Source organism: Triticum dicoccoides, chromosome 7A, assembly GCF_002162155.2.
Source record: "Triticum dicoccoides isolate Atlit2015 ecotype Zavitan chromosome 7A, WEW_v2.0, whole genome shotgun sequence".
NCBI classification, from domain to species: Eukaryota; Viridiplantae; Streptophyta; class Magnoliopsida; order Poales; family Poaceae; genus Triticum; species Triticum dicoccoides.
This window is the reverse complement of record NC_041392.1, coordinates 42,495,585-42,509,787: the sequence shown is the minus strand read 5'-3', so window position 1 is coordinate 42,509,787 and position 14,203 is coordinate 42,495,585. Positions and strand designations below refer to the sequence as shown.

The 14,203-nt window shown below is 44.2% G+C and overlaps 2 protein-coding genes and 1 long non-coding RNA gene across 7 annotated transcripts; 2 read left to right on the top strand and 1 right to left on the bottom strand.

Annotated features, from left to right (window-relative positions):
* Positions 1-4,828: 4,828 nt before the first annotated feature.
* On the top strand, positions 4,829-6,522 carry LOC119333010. The gene is made up of 2 exons (XM_037606055.1): positions 4,829-6,022; positions 6,153-6,522. Exons 1-2 carry the CDS (start codon positions 4,829-4,831, stop codon positions 6,318-6,320), a joined length of 1,362 nt encoding a protein of 453 aa, XP_037461952.1. The 3' UTR covers positions 6,321-6,522.
* A 1,210-nt stretch (positions 6,523-7,732) lies between these two features.
* Positions 7,733-10,631, top strand: LOC119331869. 5 transcript variants are annotated; one of them, XR_005160692.1, is made up of 3 exons: positions 7,733-8,113; positions 8,947-9,995; positions 10,344-10,631. XR_005160692.1 is itself a non-coding variant. In XM_037605048.1 (3 exons), the coding sequence occupies exons 1-3, from the start codon at positions 8,757-8,759 to the stop codon at positions 9,740-9,742; spliced, it is 414 nt and encodes a 137-aa protein (XP_037460945.1). In that variant the 5' UTR covers positions 8,121-8,756; the 3' UTR covers positions 9,743-10,254. The 5 variants fall into 5 exon arrangements, 2 of the variants coding, with proteins under 2 accessions (XP_037460945.1, XP_037460943.1); XR_005160693.1 differs by lacking the exon at positions 10,344-10,631 and adding an exon at positions 8,278-8,783 and having other exon boundaries at positions 8,947-10,254; XM_037605048.1 differs by lacking the exons at positions 7,733-8,113; positions 10,344-10,631 and adding an exon at positions 8,121-8,783 and having other exon boundaries at positions 8,947-9,317; positions 9,727-10,254.
* Positions 10,632-11,146: 515 nt separating this feature from the next.
* LOC119332271 lies at positions 11,147-12,775 on the bottom strand. Its single transcript, XR_005160887.1, has 3 exons — positions 12,497-12,775; positions 12,280-12,397; positions 11,147-11,416 (listed from the first exon to the last, which is right to left on the bottom strand). It is a non-coding gene; the product is annotated as an uncharacterized LOC119332271 (long non-coding RNA).
* Positions 12,776-14,203: the final 1,428 nt, after the last annotated feature.

The window sequence follows — 14,203 nt, the reverse complement described above, 5'->3', positions numbered from 1 at the left end:
CGACGACGACGATGCGGCCCTGGAATGGGCGCGCAGGGACTTCATAGCGATGGAGAAGGAGCGCCTGGAGAAGGCGAAGGAGCGCCAGCGCGCCGCCCTGCTTCGCTTCGCGGAGCGTCGACGCGACCGCGACGAAGGCGGAGTCATCGTCATCTGCGACAGCGACGACGACGACGACGACGATGCGCCGCCACTAGTCCGCCATGGCGACGCCGGGCAAGGGTCCAGCAGGGGCGCCCGCGTCAAGGAGGAGAAGGCCGACGACGACGATGGCGGCGACGGCGGTGACTTCAGCCAGTTTTTCCTTTAGATTAGTTAATGTATATGTGCTATGTAATGAAAATCCGTGAACTTCGCCGAAATGTATCGATATTTATCGTGTTTGGCCAAAATTTATCGTGTTTGGCCGAATTTTATCGTGTTTAAGCCGAACTTCGCCGAACTTCTTTTATTTTAAAACGTGCCTGGGAGCGGCGGCTGGGGACCAACTCGCCCCAGGCCCAATTTTTGCGCCGGCTCACCCCCAGGCGACGATTTTAGGCGCCCCCTGGGGGCCAACGGCTGGAGATGCCCTCATAAACTGTTAATTGATTAATTGTTGAATACAACTTGATTGTAGATTTCAAAATTAAAAGAGGAAGACTATGAGCATGCATAATTTTTACTATGATAAAAACATATTCAAGAGCATTAATGAAGATCATTTTTTTTCCTTGCAAAAAATGATGATACAATTCAAAAAAGAGAGGGATTCGTAGCGAAAATTTGCCTCATGGGTATAATGTGATTTTTTATTTGCTAGTTCTCTTTTTCTTTTAACCAAAGTAATTACTACTAAGTTTGAGTCCACCCTTCAGTTTCTTTCCATATTCGCCAATGTCCATCATGTGAGGACTCATCGGGCACGAGATTTCATGGGGCCTCCTGGGCCACCATGTGCGATTAGCGTATGCATATTTTCACCCTAACCATTTGCCATAGTGGCTGCTAATAGTGGCCGATATAGGGGGGCAGCGTTCGAGATGCCCTAACCATTTGCCATAGGAACGCTGCTATACACACGATGCCACGCAGACGATTTGTGGACGATGCTAAATTCGAGCCATGTGATGCGCAGCAGCAGCACTGTTCTACGGTTGGATTTGACTGTCGGCTACACATCGTGTGTGCAGTTTCGTCTGCACAGCAATTTCGTTGCCATAGTGGCTGCTAATAGTCTGGTCTTGTACTAGTAGTGCTACTGTAATTTAATAATGTTCAACTAATAGACTTAATTTTTTTAAATACTGTAGGTGATAGGAAATTCTTCATGCTGCCACTGACACTCTTAGCCATCTTCCCACTCGATCTCAACTTCTTCGTCTACGTCTTCATTCTGGCATTTTAGTATACGCTTCTTCTTTTCTTCACTTGAGTTCATCTTTTTATCATCGTCAATACCTTCTGACTTTTCTGTTTGTCCACCGGTGTGTCTTGTATGATCCATGCCTTGTTTTAACATCCATGGAGGAAAGACTTTGGATCCTGAACCAAGCAATAATATCCCAACTTCAACATTTGTCTCTCTCTGACATGGAACTACAGCTGCCGCACCAATATTATTTTCTTGGAACATCCAGTCCCTCCACCCTTTGGATCTGCGCCAACAATGGCTTTAACTGCTCTCATCCAATTCAGCAAAGATATAATATTTAAAGTCTGCCCGCCTACGTCACCTTATTATACTCGCTCTAATATTTTTGGTGAAGTCCGGATGCAAAGCACCTAAATTTCCGTGCAACAACACTTTGTCTTGTGGGGTTTAGGACTGGCCGACTTTTCATGTTTTGGTAGTACTAGCAAAAGGCCCATGCACTGTAATGGGACAAAAAAAATCATAATATTCAATGGACATGATCATATTTTACTACATCATCGACATACACCACTCTCAATTTCGTGAAATCATGAACATTTTTGAAAACACGTGCACATATTTGACATCATGAAGATTTTTCAAATTCCTGAACACTTTTACAAATTTTGAACATTTTCTAAAATCAAAAATATTGTTTGAATTCATGAACAGTTTATGCTATTTGCAAACATTTTTTAAAATTGTGAAAAAAAATTAGACAATTTTATTTAATCGATGAACATTTTTTTTGGAAATTGGTGGAACCATTTTTGAGATTCACAAACATTTTTTCAAATGCATAATCATTTTTAATCAGCAAACAACTGACGAATGAATAAACTATTTTGTAAGTCACGAACAGTTTCTAAATTTTTAGGGTATTTTCACTTTCATCAACATTTTTTGAATTGGCAAAATTTTATTCAAGTTCATTAACATTATTTAATACATGAAATTTAAAAAAAAATCATGAACATGTTTGGATTTTTCGAATTTATTTTCAAAATTGCGAACTTTTTTGAGTAAGTAAACATTTTTTGAATCCACAAAGATATACGACTTATTAAACATTTTATTTCAAATACAACGTGTATGTAAAAAATACAACATGTATAAAAATGTTGATCATCTATTTAAAAAAGTAAATGTGTACAAAAATTTAGCTGCTGTACACAAAAAATGTACATTGTGTGTGAAAAATATGTGTACTTCCACTAAAAAATGTTCGCCATGTATTAAAAAATATTAACCATGTATCCAAAAATTATAAGTCTTGCATTCTAAATAATATTAAACGTGTATATAAAAATGTAGATATATACCCAAAACAGTACAATGTGTATGAAAAAAATAGACATAAAAAAATAGTTCTAGAAAAATGTTAATCATGTATAGAATTTTTTAGAAATGTATACATAAAATATGTTTCTTATCTATAGGAAAAATTTAGAATGTATATCGAAAAAAGTTGGGCTAGGGATACCACTAGTATACATCTACATTTTAATTTTATTCAGTAATGCGAGCACCAGGATTTGAACCCTGGTGGGTTAGAGGTACCACTGTCCTCCTATCTATCCAACCATAGGCTATATTTTTGTGTGTGTGGCGTCCTTCCCTTTTCGCGACTCTCGATTCTGGTGCAGCCTTAGCATTGGACCAGAAAGAGCCAAACATAATGCGTAGGCTCTGCCATCGCAAGTTGCGCCAGTTACGGATCCCACAGACGCGCCTATGTCTCGCTTTTAGCGAGACGTAGACTATAACAAAGAAAAACCAATGAAATTCAGCAAAGAAACAAAGAAAACACCAATGAGAACCAGCAAAGAAACAAAAATAATGAAGAAAAATAAGAAAATGGGAAAGAAATAAAACAATTTATGTAACGGAGAGAGAAACAACAGAAAATCGGAGGAGAAAAACCCAGTCAAATCGGGAATAAAACAATGGAAAAACAATAAACTAGAGAAACCTGTGAAGAAAAAAAATAGAAATAAACAAGGAAAAGAAACCAAAAAAATAGAGCAAAAATGTAAGCTACCAGCTAGTGAGTGTGCGCGCCTGAACGATTGATGAAGCACTAAAACCAGTCGACCCAGTACTATACAGAACAAGAAAACCCTTCAGGCGAGACAAATGCTAGTCTCGCCATAAGCGAGATATAGCCTTCGTTTGTTCCCACTACCCACACACCAATAAAGATCTCAAAGTGGTGGTGGAACACGGATGAGGTGCACCCACACTGGCTTTAGCAGAGCATATCTTGTTCTGGCATCAATTTCTGATTATTCGGTATAGTATTTCTACAAAGGTGTGGCTAGGTCTCAGTCGACTGGAACTTAAAATAAAAACTGAAAAAAAATATGCATGGATCCCAATGTAAGATCGCACAAGCATAGCGTCGACAAGTCCAGATTTAGCAAGTTGTTTCTGCAAGTCCTTATCTTTTGAGAAGTACTGGATGAGCTTGTGCGCCAGGACATGTGACAACTTTGTCATTTCATAGAAGAGATGAGAATCCATCACTACGCGGAGTGGCCACATTAAAAGAAAAAAACACTTTGTAGTTGCAATCTAGCTAGGCTTGTTTCAGTGGACAAGATCGAGCAGAGGTACTCCCGGTTGTTGTCGTCGCTGTCTTTTGTTTCCTCTGAAAAGGAGATTTAACCTTGTTTTTGTATCATGGTGATCACACAGCCATTTGTAGTTCGCTCTTGTAAGTAGCCACTAACAGTGAAGGTTAGCACCTTGAAAAAGGTTGAGTAATCCAAAGACGATGTGTGTCATGGATGTTTCCATCTAAAAGAGCAATAAATAGTCGTCAATAGTTAAAATCGCACAACCACGGACATAGTAAACTTTGCACATGAGCATGTAGAGCATGTCAGGCATTGACACGTAGAGTAGGCTCTGACGCTCCTAGCACATCTGGGACGAAGCAGGTGAGGAAGTGGAAGCGAAAACGGACAACGAAAGCCGATGACTATAGATCGATGTTCTGTTGTTGCCCACATAGCCATGCTTTGATCGACTCTAAAAGTTGAAAAAGGAACTAATGCGGATGACCAACACCCTCAAGCCAACAATGACAAAGAAAGGAGCGGTCGAAAGCTGGACGTCGTCAGCACCTGTAACCATGGTGGCAGAGCACAGTGATGTCGTCCATGGACACGAGGTAGAGTATCTCGTCGGTGGGCATGCTCATTCAACTTAACCAACATTTTTTATGCTCTAAGTTGGTGAGTTTGTGTGGCAAAATTTAATATGATATAAAATCAATTCCGTACATATAGCACCAATCTCATGTTAAAATTAGTTTAGTATGTAAAATGAAATATATATATAATTACTCCATTGGGAAACATATCTCCATTTCCGCATACACAACTTTGTTGCCGTCTCGATCATTAGGTACAACCTCAGCTAGCTCCCATGGCATTCTCCTCCCCGACCTCCTCATCCTGGTCACCGGAGCATGCCAAGCCCACCCGCTTCCGAGCTCCCCCAACAGAGCGCGCCCACGACGGAGGCGACGAGGAGGACGACGACGTCTCGCCCTGGCGGGACGCCTCGCGGGTGCGCAGTGTCGAAGCCCTGAGAGCCATCTGCAGGAAGTACTCCATCCCCAACGGCTTCACCCCGCTCCTCGCCGGCGACCGGTCGGCGCGCGCGCCGCCGCCGCCAGGGTCCGTCTGCATGTTCGTCGACGCGCTGGAGGCCGGGATGCGCCTGCCCCTCCACCCTTTCTTCGGCGTGGTGCTCGACCACTTCGGGATCGCGCCGGCCCAGCTCGCCCCTAACGGCTGGCGCGCCCTGGCGGGCTTCGTCGTGCTCTCCCACTTCGCCGGCACGCCGCCGTCGCTGCCCGTGTTCCGGCACTTCTTCTCGCTGGTCGCGTTCCCGCACAGGCTCTACTCTCTCCGCGGCAAAGACGCCGCCGGCGCCGGTTTGCTCTTCCGTCCGACGAAGGCCAAGAACGCGGGGTGGAAGGAGGAGTTCTTCTTCATGTCGTCGTCGTCGGCGCCGTGGCCGTGCCCCGTTCAGTGGGGGAGGCCATTCAGGTCCGCCACGTCTGATCCGTCGCTCACCGGCCCGGAGAAGGCCGTGGCGGCGAGCGTGCTGCGCGCTCGCGGTGGTTCCCCGATCGATCTCACGGCGTATCTCCGCGACAGCAACTTGGCCGCGGCCAAGATCATCGGGGCACTCTCACCGCCGACGGCGACGCCTACTCCTCAAGGTGAACTTCTGAAAAGAGCGGCGCACGCGCCAGCGGAGGAGTCCACGGTGAAGAGCGAGCCGGACTGCGATGCGCCGTCGCCCAGTGCGCCGTCGTGGTCCCGAAAAGAGAAGAAGCGGAAGCGGCCGGAGCACCATGCAAACGGCGAGAGCTCAGCGTCGGGATATCTCTCTTTCCCGCCGGGCTTCTCCCCGCATCTCCGGAAGGCACGGACCACCACCACGGCCAAACACGGGAAGCAACACCACGGCTGCGACGACGGGGACACGAGCGGCTGGAAGGCGGCGAGGCAGCTGCTGCAGGGCATCGTCACGCCGGAGCGGCAGCGCGAGCACGCGGCGTCCAGGCCGGCCGACGTCGTCGCCTCGAGCTACGTGTCGCTGCTCCAGGTGAGGTGAATTTACTTACGAATCATCCATGCGCTTGCTGAGCATTCGATTCCAGCATGATTTGTTTGTTGATCTGGAGTCTGGACTGACACACATGCATGCCGATGCCGGTCTGGACCTTGTCCTGTAGACAGCGAACGAGGTGGCGTTCTCGCTGGGCTACGCTCTGGAGCTCGAGGAGAGGCTGAGGGACGCCGACGAGCTGCGGGCGGAGCTGCGCAAGGTGAAGGCCGAGCTCGCCGAGACCAAGGCCAAGGCGGCGGCCGTGCGGGAGTCCCGGCGACCCAGGGCGCGCTGACGAGTGGCGAAGAGCTCTTCCTGGACGCCACGCCATGGCTCCTGGTGTCTCCACGGTGATATGCAGGCTGATGGACCTATTTATTTATCTGTTGTTGTTTGAATGTTGACTAATTCATTCGGGTGTCTACACCATTTCACCAAATTACTACTAGAGTACTGATGTACCTATTTATTTATCTTCTAGCTGCGGATTGACATATTTAGGCCTGTTTGGATTGAATGTAAAATTTGTGTGCTGCCCCGGTATATATGCAGTTCAAACTTGAGCTAAATATCGGGGAGCACACACTAATTTTAATTAAGTGTGATGTGTTGCGCTGCACGTCACTATATTCTCAATTCATTCCTATGTATTTATTATTCATGATTTTCTGCACACATTTAAATTAAATTTCCAAAAAAAAGTTCTGCTTTTTGGCAAAACTACAGATTTTAAAGATTTTTTTACTTACATAACTAATTCAAATGGAGTGTTTATACCAACTTCACAGTCTTCGAAACACATTAACATACTGGGCTGGTACTTGTGGCTTTCTATAGGTGGGCACAACAGCTTGGAAACTTTTCACATGAATAATCCACGTGCAGAAAAATGTTGTTAGGTCGCTTATTCAAAGAAATTAGCTCAAAGTTCCATGTTTTTAGAAAAATATAAAAATCTTGCAAATCACAAATGTCAGTAATGAAATAGAAAAGTTTTGAGAGAAACAATTGTTTGAGTTACTCATACATGTTTTCAACATAAAATTCAAAGTTTCTAAAAATTATCATAACTGTTCCCATTGGGGAAAGTCTTAGATCCTTTTGCCTAGTGGATAGGAGAAAACGACTTTTCAGGATTGGTTTATCATTTCTTCAGTTTAAAATCCAAAATGTCCAAAAGTCATAAAATCTAGTAAAACCCTTAAATTTTCCTAGCGATGAATTGGGGGGTTTTATTAGCGTTTTGACCAATTGTTTGGACAAAACAACTTTTAAGATTGATGATTCATATTTTTAGTTCCATTCGAAGTTTCCAAAATGCAAATAATCGTAAATATGTGTGTTAGTGTACTGGGAAGAACAATTAGGCCTTCTTGACCTATGTTTGAGGGAAAACAACCGTTTAAGATTGGTGATTCGTATGTCAAATTCAAAATTTAAAATTTTATAATGAGCTATAGATATTATAATAAAATATAATACAACTATTACAGTGATTGGCGATTTTAGGGACCGTCCGTTCACTATGGTCAAACGGTGGAGAAATAGGAGTTACCGGGAGTTACTAGACTAAAATTACATGAAATTACAAATAATTGTGGGACCATTACAAGATTATGGTGGGGCTAATCATTTTCTAAAAGGATAAATCCGTCCAATTTAGTGTGCAGCGCTGGGAGAAAAGGAAAAGAAAATATATCCCTGCACGCTTCGTCCCCAATCTGTCGATCCCCTCTCCGCTCGCCTCCTCCTCTCCCGGGTCGCTGCGCCGCCGGCTCAGCCGCTTCTCCTGCGCCTTCTCCTCCTCGCTCCTCTCCTCATAGATGAGTCCTCGACCAGATCGGCGTCCAGCGCAGGAGGATCCGGATGGTCGTGGTGGTGGCATATTCAGCGGCGTCGCCGGACGAGCTCCAGGCACGGGGAAGATATCTCCACGGGCCCGCGCAACCACGTCCCCTCGCTGACGTCAGCATGTAGTCCGCCCATGCCGCCGAGGAGAGGGAGCAGCCGCGCCCGGAGGAGGTCGTCCCCAACGTCTGCATAATCCAGTCCGGATTTGTGGAGAGCCCGGCGCAGCACCATCTACAGGTCCATATCTCTTACTCTACCTTCTTCCTTGCAAAGTCAAGGCTTCCATTGCTCTTCAGTTCTGGTTACTAGTTGGAAACTGTAAAAATATCTGACGAAGCACATCAGCTTTCCACAGTGGCCATGTAACTAAATTCTGAATGTTGCTTCGTTATGACGCGTAGGAGCCCAAGCAGCACCAGTCACATTTGAGTTTCCTCTCCCAATGCCAGCAAGTCCATCAGCTGCTCCTCTTACGTTAACACGCACAGGACTAAACATACCATTCCCATCGCCTTGGGCATCTGCAAGGCAGATACTACCTTCAGTTCCTGAAGCACTTGTCCTATCATGCTCCTGCCTGTAGTCACAAGAATTACTTGTAAGGCAACAGTTTCTGCAAGTATCAGGAACTATTGCTTGCACTCTGTGGCACAGGAGCATCTGCATTAACAAATCAGCAAAGTTTCAGAGATGGTCTTACAGGGAAAAAAGCATTTATAGGGGAAAAAGCCCATTTTACAGGGATAGACTAACCTGAAGCCAAAGACCATCATTTATAGCTTTGCAAGGAAATTCAAATTCTTCAAGTTGCTTTCGAACACTTAACAGTGCATCAAATGACATATTGTAATAGAGAAGAGAACCCCTTTCAAATATATTCATGAAAGTATTATGCTTGATGGAGCAGGTGGGCAACTCCCTTTTGTCTAAGCTTTTATAAATATTATTAATTGACTTGATTATTTGCAAGTGTGTGATATCTGTATTCTATAAAACAGGTCATGATTGATTCTGCAGTTGCTGATTCGTTTTTTTTTTTTTTGCTTCCAATGCTTTGTTACATTGATAAGGGCCGGAGCTTCAATGACGAATCCACTATTCACAGACAGCCCAACTCGACAGGCACAAGCCATGTCGACAGTCGAGGTGGCACTCGGGGGCATGCTCGCCTCGGCAGTCATCAAGGTGGCGAGATCAATTCTACCATTTCAGGCAAGATCAAGCTGCACAGGAAACTGAGGAACGATCTGGAGAACATGAAGATGATGCCAGAGTCGGTGGAGGTTGTGCTCGGCGACGTTGAGAGGGAGTCTATCAAGCATAAGTCCATGCTTCTGTGGCTGAATCGGCTTAAGGATGCCGCGAACGACATCTCTGACATGCTTGAAGATTTTGAAGATGAAACCGACTTCAACCTGCTATGCAAGATTCTGTCGATTTGGTCACTATCAATCTTGATCTGAATGATGTTGTTTAATAATAGATGAATATTTTTAGATAATGAACTACATCTAAAACTTTTTTATGTAGTGAGGTAGATCTGAACCTCACTGTTGGAGTTGATCTTTGAGTCGATGTTAAGTAAAAGCTACTTCTGCTTGTTGATGCAAGACCACCTTTAGATTCGAAAATGTCCCTGCCTTCTTTTGTTTGACCAATAGTAAGCTATGTCCACAAATACCATGATTTGATTGAGGGGAAAGTGAAGTAGAACTAGTCTGGTATCCCAAGTGTAATATCAGTTTCTGCATTGTTTTTCTCAACCACCTGATTGAAACTAGTTTGTAATGCCATCTCCGCCCCTTTCAAGCCTTCCATGGTACTGATACACCGCATTGTACCTCTTGCAATGGGCAGCCACGATGAAGAAGATTAAGATGCCACGTAAGATGAGATCGATGCAAAAGCGCCTACAAAAGATGGACTGTGATAGTTATGGTGTTCAGCCAGAAATTCACTGCAAGGAGCGGCAAGTTCCTGACATCCAGGAAACAACAGGATATGTGGAGGAGGCAGAAATCATCCGCAGGACTGATGATGAAAGGAAAATCTTGGATTGCATATCTGGGAGCAATAGTTATTTCCCCCTGCTTTTGATTACAGTGATTGGAGTCAGTAGGTAATACAGGACATGGTAAATTTCATTGGAATATAACTTGCAAGTTGATGGGTTCAGAACCTTTGTGCTGTGAAAAAGAGTTACATTCTTCTGATTATGCCACTGGACTATGGCCATTTTCCCTTCAAATTAGCTAGGAATCTGTCTATTTAGGCAGTGTATGGCGCTGTATAGAATGGACAGTAATTATGTATAGTATTTCTTCGAAAACCAGAATTGGCTCAATTTGGAAGAATGGCTGCTTTATGTGAATTTGTTACCCTCTTTGCACGTGTTGCTACAAGTGCATTACCATGCGACACATCATTTGCATGATGATCTAAATACCTTTCGTATGCTTCTGGGCAGGACATGTCCGAAGAAGACATATATGCATGTCCAAAGAAGACATATATGCATGTGGGTACATGGATATCGGCGAGAGGGACTTGGGAGAATATGGGTCATCGCCCAAAAGGAAGAAACTTGCAGATAACAATTCGGCAGCAGTGACGAGCCTCTTCAGTAGGCTTTTGGTTTTTCTACAATTTCAAGCTTTAGAGCTGAATTATTGTCCCAAGTAGTGTTTACATTATTTTCGAACCAACAATCACTTCATTGAAGAGACAATTGTGAGACTATGTTTACAATAATAGGCTATCAAATTTGAGTTGTTGCTCATTTTTTAGATGAAAGGTTCCTTTAATGCCCGCACACTTAATTATGGCTTTTACTATTTTTGTATTGCATATGCTGCACTAGTCCAAACCAGTTTTATGTTCATAACGTCAACTAAATGACCAGTTGTACTAAGAATGTCACTACATTTTGGATTGATGCAAATTTGCACAGGCACATTTCACGAGACAGGCAAAGAGTATTTGCTTAAAAATTTGGTGCAATTTGTCAAAATGCATATTTTCCATCATATATCTGTACATGTACCTGGGTATAACCAATCAAGATAGCACATTGGTTGAATCAGTTTCAGAGTTCAGGGTCAGTACATGACAAGCCAGTACTGAAATGATCACCTATCAACAAGCTTAGGATAAGACACAACATTTGAAAAATGAGCGGGACTCGACCAACTCCAGTTGAAATAGTGCTACATAAGACCAATTCCACAAATAATGTACAGAAGTAGTAGAGCAAGCGCAACAAAGTATCACTAATAAACATATAAATGGGAGTCTTCTTCACAGAATGCAGACCTTGGTCGCAATCAGTCATGATACATATGATAGGGTACGTACTCTGATTACATAGCATCCTAATTAATCCATCACACTCTACAAGTTTTTTTTGCGGGTACACTCTACAAGTTATAACAAAGATAGTTACTAGAATTGCAAGTAGGGAATGCAGCTCTCTTCTCTTCATTGCTGGAGCCTTTGTCCATCCAAAAGCTCCCGCATATCCTTTTTCTTCACATGGCAAACCTGTTTCAGAAAAAGCAGAGGAGGTTCAGGATAGCGGCACACAAATTTCCTTGCTGGAATCTGAACATTACATAGCAGGTTCACAAATGTACTACTCATATTGCGGCACACAACTCCAAAACAGCAGCTTCTTAAGCTCATGATTTAGATGCTGTGTAAATTAAGCATGCTAGGTCAGTTCTGAACTACATATGGCAATCTCACTCCAAATATATGCATATTTTAACTACTGAAATTAATACTCCAAATATATGCATATTTTAACTACTGAAATTAATACTCCAAATATATGCAATGCAACCTCCAGAAATGTGAGAACACAACACCTAGGCATGACATCTGCAATTACAACTCACTGGCTACGAATACATCGGTTCACGGTAATAGTAAATCACAGAAGAAATCTTATCACAAATAACAAAACCACTCAATCTACTAGACGTGACAAATACATCTGCAATGGGTGTGACATCTGCTTTATAACTACCGTAAACTGAATCTAATCTTACCAAAACCGCAATGGGTGTGATATCTACTTGGACACTTGGAGGTGTTTGGACCATCGATCAGCATTATTGACTTGTTGATTTTCAGAAACTAGATGATTTTTAGATCATTAATTCAGAAACTTGTTGATTTTTATATAAGTGATTTCAGAGCATAGCAAACAAATTCAGAAACTGCAAAGTGATCAGGCCGGTTCCACTATCACCTACACCTACACGCGTGCGGAATGTGACTTTGAATGTCTGAATGGAACAAATTCAGACATTCAGTGATGGATGACTATGTGGTTTACTGTGCACATGCAATGCAAAAGAGAGAACAAAGAAAGAATGGCATGAAATACAGAAGTACAGAACCTGAATATTCTGACGGATGAATATCTTTGAATGTCTGAATTTGTTCCATTGTCGCCTACACGCGTGTGGAATCGTCAAAGGCAGACGGCGGCGCAGGGGGCTGGGAGGGATACTCGTCCTGGGCGAGAATCGACGGTTATAGATAACGGGGTCAGAGGATGTACATGAAAAAACAGGGCCGTCCTCGGCGGCGGCGGAAGATTAAGCCCCGGGTTACCTTCCTATGGATTGGGTCGCGGGCGTTGATGGCCGTCAGTGGCTGATCCAGGGAGGAGGCGCTGCCGTGGGGAGCGCCTATTCAACGGGGCGATGCTCGGGGCGCTGGGGCAGCAGAGGAGAGCAGGCGGCTGCGGCTGTGCGAGGGTCGGCGACGGCGGCGGCACGAGCGACAGGAGGGACGCCGGCGGCGCCACGATCGAGGGCAGGGTTGGCGGCGGCGCCTGTGCGAGGGGATTGAGGAGCCTAACAACGACGAAGGATGTACCAGGGATTGACTAGCGACTAGATTGACCTGCTAATTTACAACTCTATCCTTTTCACACAAAAAAACTCTTTAAATCATTTCTTAGATCCGACGGTTAGAAAAAACCAGAGGTGGAGTTACACAAAATTACGAGTCGTAACTCGCCAATCACCGTAAAAGAGCTCAAAATATAAATGTTCCTGGTAGTGATTCGGGGGAACTCCACTAGAGTTTTATTGCTGACATTTTGTCCGTTCTAAAACAATCGTGATTGCTACTAGTGAAGGTGCATCCAACAATGCAGAATCAGCTACCAGTGGGCGCGTGTAGGCCTGCCACTGATAATTGTTATACTAGTGGCGATCACATTTTTCACGCTCACCATTGCTAACAATTTAAGAAAAAAAAAATAGGTGGTACCTTTGGCGGCGGCTTTGCGTAGTGCAACTCTGCCGGCGGCCATGCCTGGGGCTTCCCCGTCACGTTGCCCACATGGATGCCTCTCCTAGCGCCGGTGACATGCTTCCCTGTCACTTTGCCCACGACGGCGTCCTCTCCTCACAGCGGAGGCCTCAACAAGGCATGGCCGGCACCTGTCCGTTGCATTGTGTGCCCATGGACTCGTCCTCTCCTGCTTGGTGAGACTTGTGTGGGGGCTGCTCTCAACGGTGGTGACCCCTCCCCATGGCGTGGCAGACCCTGGTGATGTCTGCTCCCCGGTGACCCGCAAAAGAAACATGGGAAGGATAAGAGAAGGAGAAACGGGCACATGTGTGACTGGAGAACAATAAGGAAAGAGAAGAGAAGGAGGAGAAGAAATGACTTTTACGGTTAATTTAGTTCTTTATCACAAATTGTGCCAAGCTTTATTGTATTCATTTCATTTTGACATGCAGTTTCTACCAACTTAATTTAAATATGTCAGGAAAAAATTATGAAAGTGTGTTGTATTGAGATTTGATATTATTACCTAAATCTTACTTTGTATTCCCTTCATCTAAATCATTTTTCCAATTTAGTATATGCTATTTGACAATTGCTTCATTCATGTGTGTGTGTGTGTGTGTGTGTGTGTGTGTGTGTGTGTGTGTGTGTGTGTGCACGCGCGTGCGTGTGCTTTCTTTACCTATCTGTAATAGCCAATCTGCGACTTCACAATTGGGCTCAACTTTACTACTCCATGCTTTCAATTTGATGCACATTGACTAATGCTTACATGATCTGCCTATACTTTTCATTTTACACATAATCTGCCCATTGACTTGCTCTGAAGCGCAAGAAGAAAAATCACGAGAAAGACGACGGCATTAAGAATCTAAGAGGTCAGGTGGAGCAATAGCTAAGGGACACTATCAATGCACTGGAGGGTCAAGTGCACTAGCCAGCTGAAGCAGCAACTTGCCCAGGCGGCTCAGGTGGAGTTGCTGGCACTGTTGCCGGTGTTAATCAGATTGTATAGGG